The sequence below is a fragment of the Chiloscyllium punctatum genome, chromosome 30 (assembly GCF_047496795.1).
Source record: "Chiloscyllium punctatum isolate Juve2018m chromosome 30, sChiPun1.3, whole genome shotgun sequence".
NCBI lineage: Eukaryota > Metazoa > Chordata > Chondrichthyes > Orectolobiformes > Hemiscylliidae > Chiloscyllium > Chiloscyllium punctatum.
In genome coordinates, this window is record NC_092768.1 from 28,910,229 (window position 1) to 28,930,745 (window position 20,517).

The window sequence follows — 20,517 nt, forward strand, 5'->3', positions numbered from 1 at the left end:
CTGTGACTCTCTGATATATCCCACCCCTCACTGTAACACTCTGATATATACCACCCCTCACTGTGACACTGATATATCCCACCCCTCACTGTGACACTCTGATATATCACACCTCTCACTGTGACACTCTGATATATCACACCCCTCACTGTGACACTCTGATGTAACCCACCCCTCACTGTGACACTAATACAACCCACCCCTCACTGTGAAACTCTGATATAACCCACCCCTCACTGTGACACTCTGATATATCACACCCTTCACTGTGACACTCTGATATAACCCACCCCTCACTGTGACACTCTGATATATCACACCCTTCAATGTGACACTCTGATATAACCCATCCCTCACTGTGACACTCTGATATATCACACCCTTCACTGTGACACTCTGATATAACCCATCCCTCACTGTGACACTCTGATATATCACACCCTTCACTGTGACACTCTGATATAACCCACCCCTCACTGTGACACTCTGATATATCCCACCCCTCACTGTGATACTCTGATATAACCCACCTCTCACTGTGACACTCTGATATAACCCACCCCTCACTGTGACACTCTGATGTAACCCACCCCTCACTGTGACACTCTGATATAACCTATCCCTCACTGTGACACTCTGATATATCACTCCCCTCACTGTGACACTCTGATATATCACTCCCCTCAGAGTGATACTCTGATATAACCCACCCCTCACTGTGACACTCTGATATAACCCACCCCTCACTGTGACACTCTGATATATCCCACCCCTCACTGTGACACTCTGATATATCACACCCTTCACTGTGACACTCTGATATAACCCGCCCCTCACTGTGACACTCTGATATATCCCACCCCTCACTGTGATACTCTGATATAATCCACCCCTCACTGTGACACTCTGATATAACCCACCCCTCACTGTGACACTCTGATATAACCTATCCCTCACTGTGACACTCTGATATATCACTCCCCTCACTGTGACGCTCTGATATAACCCACCCCTCACTGTGACTCTCTGATATATCACACCCCTCACTGTGACACTCTGATTTATCACACCCCTCACTGTGACACTCTGATATATCACACCCTTCACTGTAACACTCTGATATAACACACCCCTCACTGTAACACTCTGATATAACCCACCCCTCACTGTGACACTCTGATATAACCTATCCCTCACTGTGACACTCTGATATATCACTCCCCTCACTGTGACACTCTGATATAACCCACCCCTCACTGTGACACTCTGATATATCCCACCCCTCACTGTGACACTCTGATATATCACTCCCCTCAGAGTGATACTCTGATATAACCCACCCCTCACTGTGACACTCTGATATAACCCACCCCTCACTGTGACACTCTGATATATCCCACCCCTCACTGTGACACTCTGATATATCACACCCTTCACTGTAACACTCTGATATAACCCACCCCTCACTGTGACACTCTGATATATCCCACCCCTCACTGTGATACTCTGATATAACCCACCCCTCACTGTGACACTCTGATATAACCCACCCCTCACTGTGACACTCTGATATAACCTATCCCTCACTGTGACACTCTGATATATCACTCCCCTCACTGTGACGCTCTGATATAACCCACCCCTCACTGTGACTCTCTGATATATCACACCCCTCACTGTGACACTCTGATTTATCACACCCCTCACTGTGACACTCTCATATATATCACACCCTTCACTGTAACACTCTGATATAACACACCCCTCACTGTAACACTCTGATATAACCCACCCCTCACTGTGACACTCTGATATAACCCACCCCTCACTGTGACTCTCTGATATATCACACCCCTCACTGTGACACTCTGATTTATCACACCCCTCACTGTGACACTCTGATATATCGCACCCTTCACTGTAACACTCTGATATAACCCACGCCTCACTGTGACACTCTGATATAACCCACCCCTCACTGTTACACTCTGATATATCACACCTCTCACCGTGACACTCTGATATATCACACCTCTCACTGTGACACTCTGATATAACCCACCCCTCACTGTGACACTCTGATATATCACACCTCTCACTGTGACACTCTGATATATCACACCCCTCACTGTGACTCTCTGATATATCCCACCCCTCACTGTGACTCTGATATATCACACCCCTCACTGTGACACTCTGATATATCCCACCCCTCACTGTGACACTCTGATATAAACCACCGCTCACTGTGACACTCTGATATAACCCACCCCTCACTGTGACACTCTGATATATCACACCTCTCACTGTGACACTCTGATATATCACACCCTTCACTGGGACACTCTGATATAACCCACCCCTGACTGTCACACTCTGATATATCACACCCTTCACTGTGACGCTCTGATATAACCCATCCCTCACTGTGACACTCTGATATATCACACCCTTCACTGGGACACTCTGATATAACCCACCCCTCACTGTGACACTCTGATATATCACACCCTTCACTGTGACACTCTGATTTAAACCACCCCTCACTGTGACACTCTGATATATCCCACCCCTCACTGTGATACTCTGATATAACCCACCCCTCACTGTGACTCTCTGATATATCCCACCCCTCACTGTGACACTCTGATATATCCCACCCCTCACTATGACACTCGGATATATCACACCCCTCACTGTAACACTCTGATATATCCCACCCCTCACTGTGACACTCTGATATAACCCAAACCTCACTGTTCCATTCTGATATAACCCACCCCTCACTGTGACACTCTGATATATCACACCCCTCACTGTGACACTCTGATATAACCCACCCCTCACTGTGACACTCTGATATAACCTACCCCTCACTGTGACACTCTGATATAACCCACCCCTCACTGTGAAACTCTGATATATCACACCCTTCACTGTGACACTCTGATGTAACCCACCCCTCACTGTGACACTGATACAACCCACCCCTCACTGTGAAACTCTGATATATCACACCCCTCACTGTGAAACTCTGATATAACCCATCCCTCACTGTGACACTCTGATATATCACACCCCTCACTGTGACACTCTGATATATCACACCCCTCACTGTGACACTCTGATATAACCCACCCCTCACTGTAACACTCTGATATAACCCACCCCTCACTGTGACACTCTGATATAACACACCCCTCACTGAGACACTCTGATTTATCCCACCCCTCACTGTGACACTCTGATATAACCCACCCCTCACTGTGAAACTCTGATTTATCCCACCCCTCACTGTGACACTCTGATATAACCCACCCCTCACTGTGACACTCTGATTTATCCCACCCCTCACTGTGACACTCTGATATAACCCACCCCTCACTGTGAAACTCTGATATATCACACCCTTCACTGTGACACTCTGATGTAACCCACCCCTCACTGTGACACTGATACAACCGACCCCTCACTGTGAAACTCTGATATAACCCACCCCTCACTGTGACACTCTGATATAACCTATCCCTCACTGTGACACTCTGATATATCACTCCCCTCACTGTGACACTCTGATATAACCCACCCCTCACTGTGACACTCTGATATATCCCACCCCTCACTGTGACACTCTGATATATCACTCCCCTCACAGTGATACTCTGATATAACCCACCCCTCACTGTGACACTCTGATATATCCCACCCCTCACTGTGACACTCTGATATAACCCACCCCTCACTGTGACACTCTGATATATCCCACCCCTCACTGTGACACTCTGATATAACCCACCCCTCACTGTGACACTCTGATATAACCCACCCCTCACTGTGACACTCTGATGTAACCCACCCCTCACTGTGACACTCTGATATAACCTATCCCTCACTGTGACACTCTGATATATCACTCCCCTCACTGTGACACTCTGATATAACCCACCCCTCACTGTGACACTCTGATATATCACACCCCTCACTGTGACACTCTGATATAACCCACCCCTCACTGTGACGCTCTGATATAACCCACCCCTCACTGTGACTCTCTGATATATCACACCCCTCACTGTGACACTCTGATTTATCACACCCCTCACTGTGACACTCTGATATATCACACCCTTCACTGTAACACTCTGATATAACCCACCCCTCACTGTAACACTCTGATATAACCCACCCCTCACTGTGACACTCTGATATAACCCACCCCTCACTGTGACACTCTGATTTTACCCACCCCTCACCGTGACACTCTGATATATCACACCCTTCACTGTGACACTCTGATATAACACACCCCTCACTGTGACACTCTGATATATCTCACCTCTCACTGTGACACTCTGATATATCACACCCCTCACTGTGACACTCTGATGTAACCCACCCCTCACTGTGACACTCTGATCTAACCCACCCCTCACTGTGAAACTCTGATATAACCCACCCCTCACTGTGACACTCTGATATAACCCACCCCTCACTGTGACACTCTGATATATCACACCCTTCACTGTGACACTCTGATATAACCCAGCACTCACTGTGACACTCTGATATATCACACCCTTCACTGGGACACTCTGATATAACCCACCCCTCACTGTGACACTCTGATATATCACACCCTTCACTGTGACACTCTGATATAACCCATCCCTCACTGTGACACTCTGATATATCACACCCTTCACTGGGACACTCTGATATAACCCACCCCTCACTGTGACACTCTGATATATCACACCCTTCACTGTGACACTCTGATATAACCCACCCCTCACTGTGACACTCTGATATATCCCACCCCTCACTGTGATACTCTGATATAACCCACCCCTCACTGTGACGCTCTGATATATCACTCCCCTCACTGTGACACTCTGATGTAACCCACCCCTCACTGTGACACTCTGATATAACCTATCCCTCACTGTGACACTCTGATAGCTCACACCCCTCACTGTGTCACTCTGATATATCCCACCCCTCACTGTGACTCTGATATATCACACCCCTCACTGTGACACTCTGATATATCCCACCCCTCACTGTGACACTCTGATATAAACCACCGCTCACTGTGACACTCTGATGTAACCCACCCCTCACTGTGACACTCTGATATATCACACCTCTCACTGTGACACTCTGATATATCACACCCTTCACTGGGACACTCTGATATAACCCACCCCTCACTGTCACACTCTGATATATCACACCCTTCACTGTGACACTCTGATATAACCCATCCCTCACTGTGACACTCTGATATATCACACCCTTCACTGGGACACTCTGATATAACCCACCCCTCACTGTGACACTCTGATATATCACACCCTTCACTGTGAAACTCTGATATAACCCACCCCTCACTGTGACACTCTGATATATCCCACCCCTCACTGTGATACTCTGATATAACCTATCCCTCACTGTGACACTCTGATAGATCACACCCCTCACTGTGACACTCTGATATATACCACCCCTCGCTGTGACACTCTGATATATCCCACTCCTCACTGTGACACTCTGATATATCACACCTCTCACTGTGACACTCTGATATATCACACCCCTCACTGTGACACTCTGATGTAACCCACCCCTCACTGTGACTCTCTGATATATCCCACCCCTCACTGTGACACTCTGATATATCCCACCCCTCACTGTGACAATCGGATATATCACACCCCTCACTGTGACACTCTGATATATCCCACCCCTCACTGTGACACTCTGATATAACCCACCCCTCACTGTTCCATTCTGATATAACCCACCCCTCACTGTGACACTCTGATATATCACACCCCTCACTGTGACACTCTGATGTAACCCACCCCTCACTGTGACACTCTGATATAACCTACCCCTCACTGTGACACTGATACAACCCACCCCTCACTGTGAAACTCTGATATATCACACCCCTCACTGTGAAACTCTGATATAACCCATCCCTCACTGTGACACTCTGAGAGATCACACCCCTCACTGTGACACTGATATATCACACCCCTCACTGTGACACTCTGATATAACCCACCCCTCACTGTAACACTCTGATATAACCCACCCCTCACTGTGACACTCTGATATAACACACCCCTCACTGAGACACTCTGATTTATCCCACCCCTCACTGTGACACTCTGATATAACCCACCCCTCACTGTGACACTCTGATTTATCCCACCCCTCACTGTGACACTCTGATATAACCCACCCCTCACTGTGAAACTCTGATATATCACACCCTTCACTGTGACACTCTGATGTAACCCACCCCTCACTGTGACACTGATACAACCCACCCCTCACTGTGAAACTCTGATATAACCCACCCCTCACTGTGACACTCTGATGTAACCCACCCCTCACTGTGACACTCTGATATAACCTATCCCTCACTGTGACACTCTGATATATCACTCCCCTCACTGTGACACTCTGATATAACCCACCCCTCACTGTGACACTCTGATATATCCCACCCCTCACTGTGACACTCTGATATATCCCTCCCCTCACAGTGATACTCTGATATAACCCACCCCTCACTGTGACACTCTGATATATCCCACCCCTCACTGTGACTCTCTGATATATCCCTCCCCTCACAGTGATACTCTGATATAACCCACCCCTCACTGTGATACTCTGATATATCCCACCCCTCACTGTGACACTCTGATATAACCCACCCCTCACTGTGACACTCTGATATATCCCACCCCTCACTGTGACACTCTGATATAACCCACCCCTCACTGTGACACTCTGATATAACCCACCCCTCACTGTGACACTCTGATGTAACCCACCCCTCACTGTGACACTCTGATATAACCTATCCCTCACTGTGACACTCTGATATATCACTCCCCTCACTGTGACACTCTGATATAACCCACCCCTCACTGTGACACTCTGATATATCACACCCCTCACTGTGACACTCTGATATAACCCACCCCTCACTGTGACGCTCTGATATAACCCACCCCTCACTGTGACTCTCTGATATATCACACCCCTCACTGTGATACTCTGATATATCACACCCTTCACTGTAACACTCTGATATAACCCACCCCTCACTGTAACACTCTGATATAACCCACCCCTCACTGTGACACTCTGATATAACCCACCCCTCACTGTGACTCTCTGATATATCACACCCCTCACTGTGACACTCTGATTTATCACACCCCTCACTGTGACACTCTGATATATCACACCCCTCACTGTAACACTCTGATATAACCCACCCCTCACTGTGACACTCTGATATAACCCACCGCTCACTGTGACTCTCTGATATATCACACCCCTCACTGTGACACTCTGATGTATCACACCCCTCACTGTGACACTCTGATATATCACACCCTTCACTGTAACACTCTGATATAACCCACGCCTCACTGTGACACTCTGATATAACCCACCCCTCACTGTGACACTCTGATATATCACACCTCTCACCGTGACACTCTGATATATCACACCTCTCACTGTGACACTCTGATATAACCCACCCCTCACTGTGACACTCTGATATATCACACCTCTCACTGTGACACTCTGATATATCACACCCCTCACTGTGACTCTCTGATATATGCCACCCCTCACTGTCACTCTGATATATCACACCCCTCACTGTGACACTCTGATATATCCCACCCCTCACTGTGACACTCTGATATAAACCACCCCTCACTGTGACACTCTGATATAACCCACCGCTCACTGTGACACTCTGATATATCCCACCCCTCACTGTGACACTCTGATATAACCCACCCCTCACTGTGACACTCTGATATAACCCACCGCTCACTGTGACACTCTGATATAACCCAACCCTCACTGTGACACTCTGATATATCACACCCTTAATGTGACACTCTGATATATCACACCCTTAATATGACACTGTGATATATCCCACCCTTCACTGTAACACTCTGATATATCACACCCCTCACTGTGACACTCTGATGTAACCCACCCCTCACTGTGACACTCTGAGATAACCCACCCCTCACTGTAACACTCTGATGTAACCCACCCCTCACTGTGACACTCTGATATAACCCACCCCTCACTGTGAAACTCTGATTTTACCCACCCCTCACCGTGACACTCTGATATATCACACCCTTCACTGTGACACTCCGATATAACACACCCCTCACTGTGACACTCTGATATATCTCACCTCTCACTGTGACACTCTGATATATCACACCCCTCACTGTGACACTCTGATGTAACCCACCCCTCACTGTGACACTCTGATATAACCCACCCCTCACTGTGAAACTCTGATATAACCCACCCCTCACTGTGACACTCTGATATATCACACCCTTCACTGTGACACTCTGATATAACCCACCCCTCACTGTGACACTCTGATATATCACACCCTTCACTGGGACACTCTGATATAACCCACCCCTCACTGTGACACTCTGATATATCACACCCTTCACTGTGACACTCTGATATTACCCATCCCTCACTGTGACACTCTGATATATCCTACCCCTCACTGTGATACTCTGATATAACCCACCCCTCACTGTGACACTCTGATATATCACTCCCCTCACTGTGACACTCTGATGTAACCCACCCCTCACTGTGACACTCTGATATAACCTATCCCTCACTGTGACACTCTGATAGATCACAACCCTCACTGTGACACTCTGATATATACCACCCCTCGCTGTGACACTCTGATATATCCCACCCCTCACTGTGACACTCTGATATAACCCACCCCTCACTGTGACACTCTGATATAACCCACCCCTCACTGTGACACTCGGATATATAACACCCCTCACTGTGACACTCTGATATATCCCACCCCTCACTGTTACACTCTGATATAACCCACCCCTCACTGTGACACTCTGATATATCACACCCCTCACTGTGACACTCTGATATAACCCACCCCTCACTGTGACACTCTGATATATCACACCCCTCACTGTGACACTCTGATATAACCCACCCCTCACTGTGACACTCTGATATAACCCACCCCTCACTGTGACACTCTGATATAACCCACCCCTCACTGTGAAACTCTGATATATCACACCCCTCACTGTGAAACTCTGATATAACCCATCCCGCACTGTGACACTGATACAACCCACCCCTCACTGTGACACTCTGATATATCACACCCCTCACTGTGACACTCTGATATATCACACCCCTCACTGTGACACTCTGATATATCACACCCCTCACTGTGACACTCTGATATAACCCACCCCTCACTGTAACACTCTGATATAACCCACCCCTCACTGTGACACTCTGATATAACACACCCCTCACTGTGACACTCTGATTTATCCCACCCCTCACTGTGACACTCTGATATAACCCACCCCTCACTGTGACACCCTGATTTATCCCACCCCTCACTGTGACACTCTGATATAACCCACCCCTCACAGTGACACTCTGATTTATCCCACCCCTCACTGTGACACTCTGATATAACCCACCCCTCACTGTGACACTCTGATATAACCCACCCCTCACTGTGACACTCTGATTTATCCCACCCCTCACTGTGACACTCTGATATAACCCACCCCTCACTGTGAAACTCTGATATATCACACCCTTCACTGTGACACTCTGATGTAACCCACCCCTCACTGTGACACTGATACAACCCACCCCTCACTGTGAAACTCTGATATAACCCACACGTCACTGTGACACTCTGATATATCACACCCCTCACTGTGACACTCTGATATAACCCACCCCTCACTGTGACACTCTGATATAACCCACCCAACACTGTGACACTCTGATATATCACACCCCTCACTGTGACACTCTGATATAACCCACCCCTCACTGTGACGCTCTGATATAACCCACCCCTCACTGTGACTCTCTGATATATCACACCCCTCACTGTGACACTCTGATTTATCACACCCCTCACTGTGATACTCTGATATATCACACCCTTCACTGTAACACTCTGATATAACCCACCCCTCACTGTAACACTCTGATATAACCCACCCCTCACTGTGACACTCTGATATAACCCACCCCTCACTGTGACTCTCTGATATATCACACCCCTCACTGTGACACTCTGATTTATCACACCCCTCACTGTGACACTCTGATATATCACACCCCTCACTGTAACACTCTGATATAACCCACCCCTCACTGTGACACTCTGATATAACCCACCGCTCACTGTGACTCTCTGATATATCACACCCCTCACTGTGACACTCTGATGTATCACACCCCTCACTGTGACACTCTGATATATCACACCCTTCACTGTAACACTCTGATATAACCCACGCCTCACTGTGACACTCTGATATAACCCACCCCTCACTGTGACACTCTGATATATCACACCTCTCACCGTGACACTCTGATATATCACACCTCTCACTGTGACACTCTGATATAACCCACCCCTCACTGTGACACTCTGATATATCACACCTCTCACTGTGACACTCTGATATATCACACCCCTCACTGTGACTCTCTGATATATGCCACCCCTCACTGTCACTCTGATATATCACACCCCTCACTGTGACACTCTGATATATCCCACCCCTCACTGTGACACTCTGATATAAACCACCCCTCACTGTGACACTCTGATATAACCCACCGCTCACTGTGACACTCTGATATATCCCACCCCTCACTGTGACACTCTGATATAACCCACCCCTCACTGTGACACTCTGATATAACCCACCGCTCACTGTGACACTCTGATATAACCCAACCCTCACTGTGACACTCTGATATATCACACCCTTAATGTGACACTCTGATATATCACACCCTTAATATGACACTGTGATATATCCCACCCTTCACTGTAACACTCTGATATATCACACCCCTCACTGTGACACTCTGATGTAACCCACCCCTCACTGTGACACTCTGAGATAACCCACCCCTCACTGTAACACTCTGATGTAACCCACCCCTCACTGTGACACTCTGATATAACCCACCCCTCACTGTGAAACTCTGATTTTACCCACCCCTCACCGTGACACTCTGATATATCACACCCTTCACTGTGACACTCCGATATAACACACCCCTCACTGTGACACTCTGATATATCTCACCTCTCACTGTGACACTCTGATATATCACACCCCTCACTGTGACACTCTGATGTAACCCACCCCTCACTGTGACACTCTGATATAACCCACCCCTCACTGTGAAACTCTGATATAACCCACCCCTCACTGTGACACTCTGATATAACCCACCCCTCACTGTGACACTCTGATATATCACACCCTTCACTGTGACACTCTGATATAACCCACCCCTCACTGTGACACTCTGATATATCACACCCTTCACTGGGACACTCTGATATAACCCACCCCTCACTGTGACACTCTGATATATCACACCCTTCACTGTGACACTCTGATATTACCCATCCCTCACTGTGACACTCTGATATATCCCACCCCTCACTGTGATACTCTGATATAACCCACCCCTCACTGTGACACTCTGATATATCACTCCCCTCACTGTGACACTCTGATGTAACCCACCCCTCACTGTGACACTCTGATATAACCTATCCCTCACTGTGACACTCTGATAGATCACACCCCTCACTGTGACACTCTGATATATACCACCCCTCGCTGTGACACTCTGATATATCCCACCCCTCACTGTGACACTCTGATATATCACACCTCTCACTGTGACACTCTGATATAACCCACCCCTCACTGTGACACTCTGATATAACCCACCCCTCACTGTGATACTCTGATATAACCCACCCCTCACTGTGACACTCTGATATATCCCACCCCTCACTGTGACACTCGGATATATCACACCCCTCACTGTGACACTCTGATATATCCCACCCCTCACTGTTACACTCTGATATAACCCACCCCTCACTGTGACACTCTGATATATCACACCCCTCACTGTGACACTCTGATATAACCCACCCCTCACTGTTACACTCTGATATAACCCACCCCTCACTGTGACACTCTGATATATCACACCCCTCACTGTGAAACTCTCATATAACCCATCCCGCACTGTGACACTGATACAACCCACCCCTCACTGTGACACTCTGATATATCACACCCCTCACTGTGACACTCTGATATATCACACCCCTCACTGTGACACTCTGATATATCACACCCCTCACTGTGACACTCTGATATAACCCACCCCTCACTGTAACACTCTGATATAACCCACCCCTCACTGTGACACTCTGATATAACACACCCCTCACTGTGACACTCTGATATAACCCACCCCTCACTGTGACACTCTGATATAACCCACCCCTCACTGTGACACTCTGATATAACCCACCCCTCACTGTGACACTCTGATTTATCCCACCCCTCACTGTGACACTCTGATATAACCCACCCCTCACTGTGAAACTCTGATATATCACACCCTTCACTGTGACACTCTGATGTAACCCACCCCTCACTGTGACACTGATACAACCCACCCCTCACTGTGAAACTCTGATATAACCCACACGTCACTGTGACACTCTGATATATCACACCCCTCACTGTGACACTCTGATATAACCCACCCCTCACTGTGACACTCTGATATAACCCACCCAACACTGTGACACTCTGATATATCACACCCCTCACTGTGACTCTCTGATTTATCACACCCCTCACTGTAACACTCTGATAGATCACACCCCTCACTGTGACACTCTGATTTAATCCACCCCTCACTGTGACACTCTGATATATCACACCCTTCACTGTAACACTCTGATATAACCCACGCCTCACTGTGACACTCTGATATAACCCACCCCTCACTGTGACACTCTGATATATCACACCCTTCACTGTGACACTCTGATATAACCCACCCCTCACTGTGACACTCTGATATATCACACCCTTCACTGTGACACTCTGATATAACCCATCCCTCACTGTGACACTCTGATATATCACACCCTTCACTGGGACACTCTGATATAACCCACCCCTCACTGTGACACTCTGATATATCACACCCTTCACTGTGACACTCTGATATAACCCACCCCTCACTGTGACACTCTGATATATCCCACCCCTCACTGTGATACTCTGATATAACCCACCCCTCACTGTGACACTCTGATATATCACTCCCCTCACTGTGACACTCTGATGTAACCCACCCCTCACTGTGACACTCTGATATAACCTATCCCTCACTGTGACACTCTGATATATCACACCCCTCACTGTGACACTCTGATATATACCACCCCTCGCTGTGACACTCTGATATATCCTACCCCTCACTGTGACACTCTGATATATCACACCTCTCACTGTGACACTGATATAACCCACCCCTCACTGTGACACTCTGATATAACCCACCCCTCACTGTGACACTCTGATATATCACTCCCCTCACTGTGACACTCTGATATATACCACCCCTCGCTGTGACACTCTGATATATCCTACCCCTCACTGTGACACTCTGATATATCACACCTCTCACTGTGACACTGATATAACCCACCCCTCACTGTGACACTCTGATGTAACCCACCCCTCACTGTGACACTGATACAACCCACCCCTCACTGTGAAACTCTGATATAACCCACCCCTCACTGTGACACTCTGATATATCCCACCCCTCGCTGTGACACTCTGATATATCCCACCCCTCACTTTGACACTCGGATATATCACACCCCTCACTGTGACACTCTGATATATCCCACCCCACACTGTGACACTCTGATATAACCCACCCCTCACTGTTACACTCTGATATAACCCACCCCTCACTGTGACACTCTGATATATCACACCCCTCACTGTGACACTCTGATATAACCCACCCCTCACTGTGACACTCTGATATAACCTACCCCTCACTGTGACACTCTGATATAACCCACCCCTCACTGTGAAACTCTGATATATCACACCCTTCACTGTGACACTCTGATGTAACCCACCCCTCACTGTGACACTCTGATTTATCCCACCCCACACTGTGACACTCTGATATAACCCACCCCTCACTGTTACACTCTGATATAACCCACCCCTCACTGTGACACTCTGATATATCACACCCCTCACTGTGACACTCTGATATAACCCACCCCTCACTGTGACACTCTGATATAACCTACCCCTCACTGTGACACTCTCATATAACCCACCCCTCACTGTGAAACTCTGATATATCACACCCCTCACTGTGAAACTCTGATATAACCCATCCCTCACTGTGACACTCTGATATTTCACACCCCTCACTGTGACACTCTGATATAACCCACCCCTCACTGTAACACTCTGATATAACCCACCCCTCACTGTGACACTCTGATATCACACACCCCTCACTGTGACACTCTGATTTATCCCACCCCTCACTGTGACACTCTGATATAACCCACCCCTCACTGTGACACCCTGATTTATCCCACCCCTCACTGTGACACTCTGATATAACCCACCCCTCACTGTGAAACTCTGATATATCACACCCTTCACTGTGACACTCTGATGTAACCCACCCCTCACTGTGACACTGATACAACCCACCCCTCACTGTGAAACTCTGATATAACCCACCCCTCACTGTGACACTCTGATTTATCACACCCCTCACTGTGACACTCTGATATATCCCACCCCTCACTGTGACACTCTGATATAACCCACCCAACACTGTGACACTCTGATATAACCAACCCAACACTGTGACACTCTGATATATCACACCCCTCACTGTGATACTCTAATATAACACACCCCTCACTGTGACACTCTGATATAACCCAACCCTCACTGTGACACTCTGATATATCACACCTCTCACTGTGACACTCTGATATATCACACCCCTCACTGTGACTCTCTGATATATCCCACCCCTCACTGTGACTCTGATATATCACACCCCTCTCTGTGACACTCTGATATATCCCACCCCTCACTGTGACACTCTGATATAAACCACCGCTCACTGTGACACTCTGATATAACCCACCCCTCACTGTGACACTCTGATATAACCCACCCCTCACTGTGACACTTTGATATAACCCACCCCTCACTGTAACACTCTGATATAATCCACCCCTCACTGTAACACTCTGATATAACCCACCCCTCACTGTGACACTGTGATATATCCCACCCCTCACTGTGACACTCTGATATATCCCACCCCCTCACTGTAACACTCTGATATATCCCACCCCTCACTGTGACACTCTGATATATCACACCCCTCACTGGGACACTCTGATATATCCCACCCCTCATTGTGACACTCTGATATAACCCACCCCTCACTGTGACACTCTGATATAACCCACCCCTCACTGTAACACTCTGATATAACCCACCCCTCACTGTAACACTCTGATATAACCCACCCCTCACTGTGACACTCTGATATAACCCATCCCTCACTGTGACACTCTGATATATCCCACCCCTCACTGTGACACTCTGATATATCCCACCCCTCACTGTGACACTCTGATATAACCCACCCCTCACTGTGACACTCTGATATATCCCACCCCTCACTGTGACACTCTGATATAACCCACCCCTCACTGTGACACTCTGATATAACCCACCCCTCACTGTGACATTCTGATATATCACACCTCTCCGCGTGACCATCTAATATAACACCCTTCTATCTCTGACAATGTGATATTATCACTCCTCTCAGTGTGAGACATAGAACACTGTTCACTGTCATTCCCTGATATTGAATTAGCTGCACTGTGACACATCGACGTAACACTGGCTGACATTGCACACGCACTGCCCTTACTCTCGCACGGTGGCACAGTGGTTAGCACTGCTGCCTCACAGCACCAGAGACCCAGGTTCAATTCCCGCCTCAGGCGACTCTCTGTGTGGAGTTTGCACATTCTCCCCGTGTCTGCGTGGGTTTCCTCCGGGTGCTCCGGTTTCCTCCCACAGTCCAAAGATGTGCAGGTCAGGTGAATTGGCCATGCTAAATTGCCCATAGTGTTAGGTAAGGGGTAAATGTAGGGGAATGGGTGGGTTGCGCTTCGGCGGGGCGGAGTGGACTTGTTGAGCCGAAGGGCCTGTTTCCACACTGTAAGTAATCTGATCTAATCTAATCTACTGTAACTCGGTTAGACCACAACCATCCCTGTTTGCTCTGCTTTTTGCCACCGCACACTGACAGCTCTCCCGGTTTCACCAGGGTCTCTCCTTCTGCTGCAGGTTTACAAAGAGAAGCTGTATGGTAAGAAGTACGTCTGGTTCCTGATTGGCTGGTATGCTGACAACTGGTTCAAGATCCAAGATAATAACATCAACTGCACGGTGCAGCAGATGACTGAGGCTGTAGAGGGGCACCTCACCACAGAGATCCTCATGGTCAACCCTACCAACAGCAGGGGAATCTCCAAAATGGTGAGCACAGCTCGAACAACAGGGGGATAGCTCGGTAGTTATAAAGCAATCTCGCGGTGACAGGGCTGACATCTTCTCCTGGAGGAGGTGTTGTGAAACCTGAAAGCGTTCAGAACAGATTTACAAGGAGGGGGTGATGGTATAGGAGGGGGTGATGGTGTAGGAGGGGGTGAGGGTGTAGGAGGGTTAGTGATGATGGTGTAGGAGGGGGTGATGGTGGAGGAGGGGATGATGGTGTAGGAGGGGGTGAGGGTGGAGGAGGGGGTGATGGTGGAGGAGGGGGTGATGGTGGAGGAGGGGGTGATGGTGTAGGAGGGGGTGATGGTGGAGGAGGGGATGATGGTGTAGGAGGGGGTGAGGGTGGAGGAGGGGGTGAGGGTGGAGGAGGGGGTGATGGTGGAGGAGGGGGTGATGGTGGAGGAGGGGGTGATGGTGGAGGAGGGGGTGATGGTGTAGGAGGGGGTGATGGTGGAGGAGGGGATGATGGTGTAGGAGGGGGTGAGGGTGGAGGAGGGGGTGAGGGTGGAGGAGGGGGTGATGGTGGTGGAGGGGGTGAGGGTGTAGGAGGGGGTGAGGGTGGAGGAGGGGGTGATGGTGGAGGAGGGGGGTGAGGGTGGAGGAGGGGGTGATGGTGGAGGAGGGGGTGATGGTGGAGGAGGGGGTGAGGGTGGAGGAGGGGGGTGAGGGTGGAGGAGGGGGGTGAGGGTGGAGGAGGGGGGTGAGGGTGGAGGAGGGGTAGATGGTGGAGGAGGGGGTGATGGTGTAGGAGGGGGTGATGGTGGAGGAGGGGGTGATGGTGGAGGAGGGGGTGAGGGTGGAGGAGGGGGGTGAGGGTGGAGGAGGGGGGTGAGGGTGGAGGAGGGGGGTGAGGGTGGAGGAGGGGGGTGAGGGTGGAGGAGGGGGTGATGGTGTAGGAGGGGGTGAGGGTGGAGGAGGGGGGTGAGGGTGGAGGAGGGGGGTGAGGGTGGAGGAGGGGGTGATGGTGGAGGAGGGGGTGAGGGTGGAGGAGGGGGTGATGGTGAAGGAGGGGGTGATGGTGGAGGAGGGGGTGAGGGTGGAGGAGGGGGTGATGGTGGAGGAGGGGGTGATGGTATAGGAGGGGTAGATGGTGGAGGAGGGGGGTGAGGGTGGAGGAGGGGGGTGATGGTGTAGGAGGGGGTGATGGTGGAGGAGGGGGTGATGGTATAGGAGGGGGTGAGGGTGTAGGAGGGGGTGAGGGTGTAGGAGGGGGTGAGGGTGTAGGAGGGGGTGAGGGTGTAGGAGGGTTAGTGATGATGGTGTAGGAGGGGGTGAGGGTGGAGGAGGGGGGTGAGGGTGGAGGAGGGGGGTGAGGGTGGAGGAGGGGGTGATGGTGGAGGAGGGGGTGATGGTGGAGGAGGGGGTGATGGTGTAGGAGGGGTAGATGGTGGAGGAGGGGGGTGAGGGTGGAGGAGGGGGGTGATGGTGTAGGAGGGGGTGAGGGTGTAGGAGGGTTAGTGATGATGGTGAAGGAGGGGGTGATGGTGGAGGAGGGGGGTGATGGTGGAGGAGGGGGTGAGGGTGTAGGAGGGGGTGATGGTGGAGGAGGGGGTGAGGGTGGAGGAGGGGGTGATGGTGGAGGAGGGGGGTGATGGTGGAGGAGGGGGGTGATGGTGGAGGAGGGGGTGATGGTGGAGGAGGGGGGTGAGGGTGTAGGAGGGGGTGAGGGTGTAGGAGGGGGTGAGGGTGTAGGAGGGGGTGAGGGTGTAGGAGGGTTAGTGATGATGGTGTAGGAGGGGGTGAGGGTGTAGGAGGGGGTGATGGTGGAGAAGGGGGTGAGGGTGGAGGAGGGGGTGATGGTGGAGGAGGGGGTGATGGTGGAGGAGGGGGTGATGGTGGAGGAGGGGGTGAGGGTGGAGGAGGGGGTGATGGTGGAGGAGGGGGGTGAGGGTGGAGGAGGGGGTGATGGTGGAGGAGGGGGGTGAGGGTGGAGGAGGGGGTGATGGTGGAGGAGGGGGTGATGGTGGAGGAGGGGGTGAGGGTGGAGGAGGGGGTGAGGGTGGAGGAGGGGGGTGATGGTGGAGGAGGGGGTGAGGGTGTAGGAGGGGGTGATGGTGAAGGAGGGGGTGAGGGTGGAGGAGGGGGTGATGGTGGAGGAGGCAGTAATGGCGTTGGGGAGTGGCATGGTCCTGGTGTTCGGTGGAAGGGAATGGATGGGGCAGCGGTCTTTCAGGAATTGGATCTAGAGGCAATGATGTATTAGCCCTATAGGTCTAGAGCAGAAGTGTGTGTGTCTGGGAGGTAAGGTTGCAGTCAGTGTTCGACCCAGTTAACCTACGGAGACACCCAAGGTTTGGGGGCTCATGGTCAAAGTATCCAAAAGGATGTGGACGCTTTGGAGAGGCTGCAGAGAAGGTTAACGAGGATGTTCCCTGGGATGGAAGGTGCTAGCTATGAAGAGAAGTTGAGTAGGTTCGGATTGTTATCATTCGAGAAAAGGAGGTCGAGGGGGGACCTGATTGAGGTCGACAAAATCATGAAGGGTATAGACAAGGGTGGTCAGAGATAAGCTTTTTCCCAGAGTGTAGGATGCAAGAACGAGAGGTCAGAGGTGAGACAGTGGGTTTGGAACGGCTCAGGCTTGGAGGGCCGAAGGGCCTGTTCCTGGGCTGTAAATTTTCTTTTGTCTTTGTCTTAGGGAGTGCAGTTTGTAGATTGGCACATGGAACAATGAAATGTTGCAGCGCTCAGTGGGATATTCTGATGTGAACACCACTAGCTCTCTTTGATGTGGATGCAGTTACTTGTGTGATGTGACAGCAAAGTTATTGCCCCCTTCTTGTGTGAGAAATGTTATCAAACACAGAGCAGAGTGTTGTCATGTTACAAAGGTGGGAGGGAGTGAAAGTGAGTGATGACTTGGACTGGGAGAGAAACGACGACTGGGAGGTGGATCTGGAATCACAGCTAGGCCAGGCCAGGTAATGACAGCAGATTCCCTGTGAAGCAGATGGGGTTTTACAACAACCAGCAATAATTTCAGCGTTCCCCCTTCACTGAGGTCAGCTTTCCAAACTGGATTTGAAGTGTGACCTAGTTAGGATTTGAACCCAAATCCCCAGAGCGTTATCCTGAAAGTCTGGGTTACTAGCCCAGTGAGATTACCACTTCACCACCACCTACCTCCCCATTGTCTGCAAGCACTGGGGAGGTAGGAATTGCTGGAGAAACTCAGCAGGTCTGGCGGCACCTGTGGAGAAAAAGCAGAGTTAATGAGGTTTCAAGTCCAGTGACTCTCTTTCAGAACTAATCTTTAACATTTTGGTCAGTGCTTTGGGTGTAGGAATTGGGAGGTCATGTTGCAGCTGTACAGGACATTGGTGTACAGGCCACTTTTGGAATATTTCATGCAATTCCGGTCTCTCTCCTATAGGAAGGCTGTTGAGAAACTTGAAAGGGTTCAGAAAAGATTTACAAGGATGTTGCCAGGGATGGAGGGTTTGAGCTACAGGGAGAGGCTGAACAGGCTGGGGCTGTTTTCCCTGGAGCGTCGGAGGCTGAGGGGTGACCTTATAGAGGTTTATAAAATCACGAGGGGCTTGGATAAGGTGAATAGACGAGATCTTTTCCCTGGGGTGGGGGAGTCCAGAACTGGAGGGCATAGGTTTAGGGTGAGAGGGGAAAGATATAAAAGGGACCGAAGGGGCAACGTTTTCACACAGAGGGTGGTACGGGTATGGAATGAGGTGCCAGAGGATGTGGTGGAGGCTGGTACAATTACAACATTTAAGAGGCATCTGGATGGGTATATGAATAGGAAGGGTTTGGAGGGATATGGGCCGCGTGCTGGGAAATGGGACTAGATTGGGTTGGGATATCTGGTCAGCATGGACGGGTTGGACCAAAGGGTCTGTTTCCGTGCTGTACATCTCTATGACTCTATAACAAAAGATCCCAAGGTGTTTGACATGGACATTCT

At 49.8% G+C, this 20,517-nt stretch overlaps 1 protein-coding gene across 1 annotated transcript in view; it reads left to right on the forward strand.

Moving 5' to 3' along the window:
- Positions 1 to 20,517, forward strand: part of gabbr1b (gamma-aminobutyric acid (GABA) B receptor, 1b) — a 232,337-nt gene that overhangs the window by 52,393 nt on the left and 159,427 nt on the right. Inside the window, 1 exon segment of the mRNA XM_072550149.1 lies at positions 16,389 to 16,580. Within this exon segment, the coding sequence (XP_072406250.1) occupies positions 16,389 to 16,580 (192 nt within the window).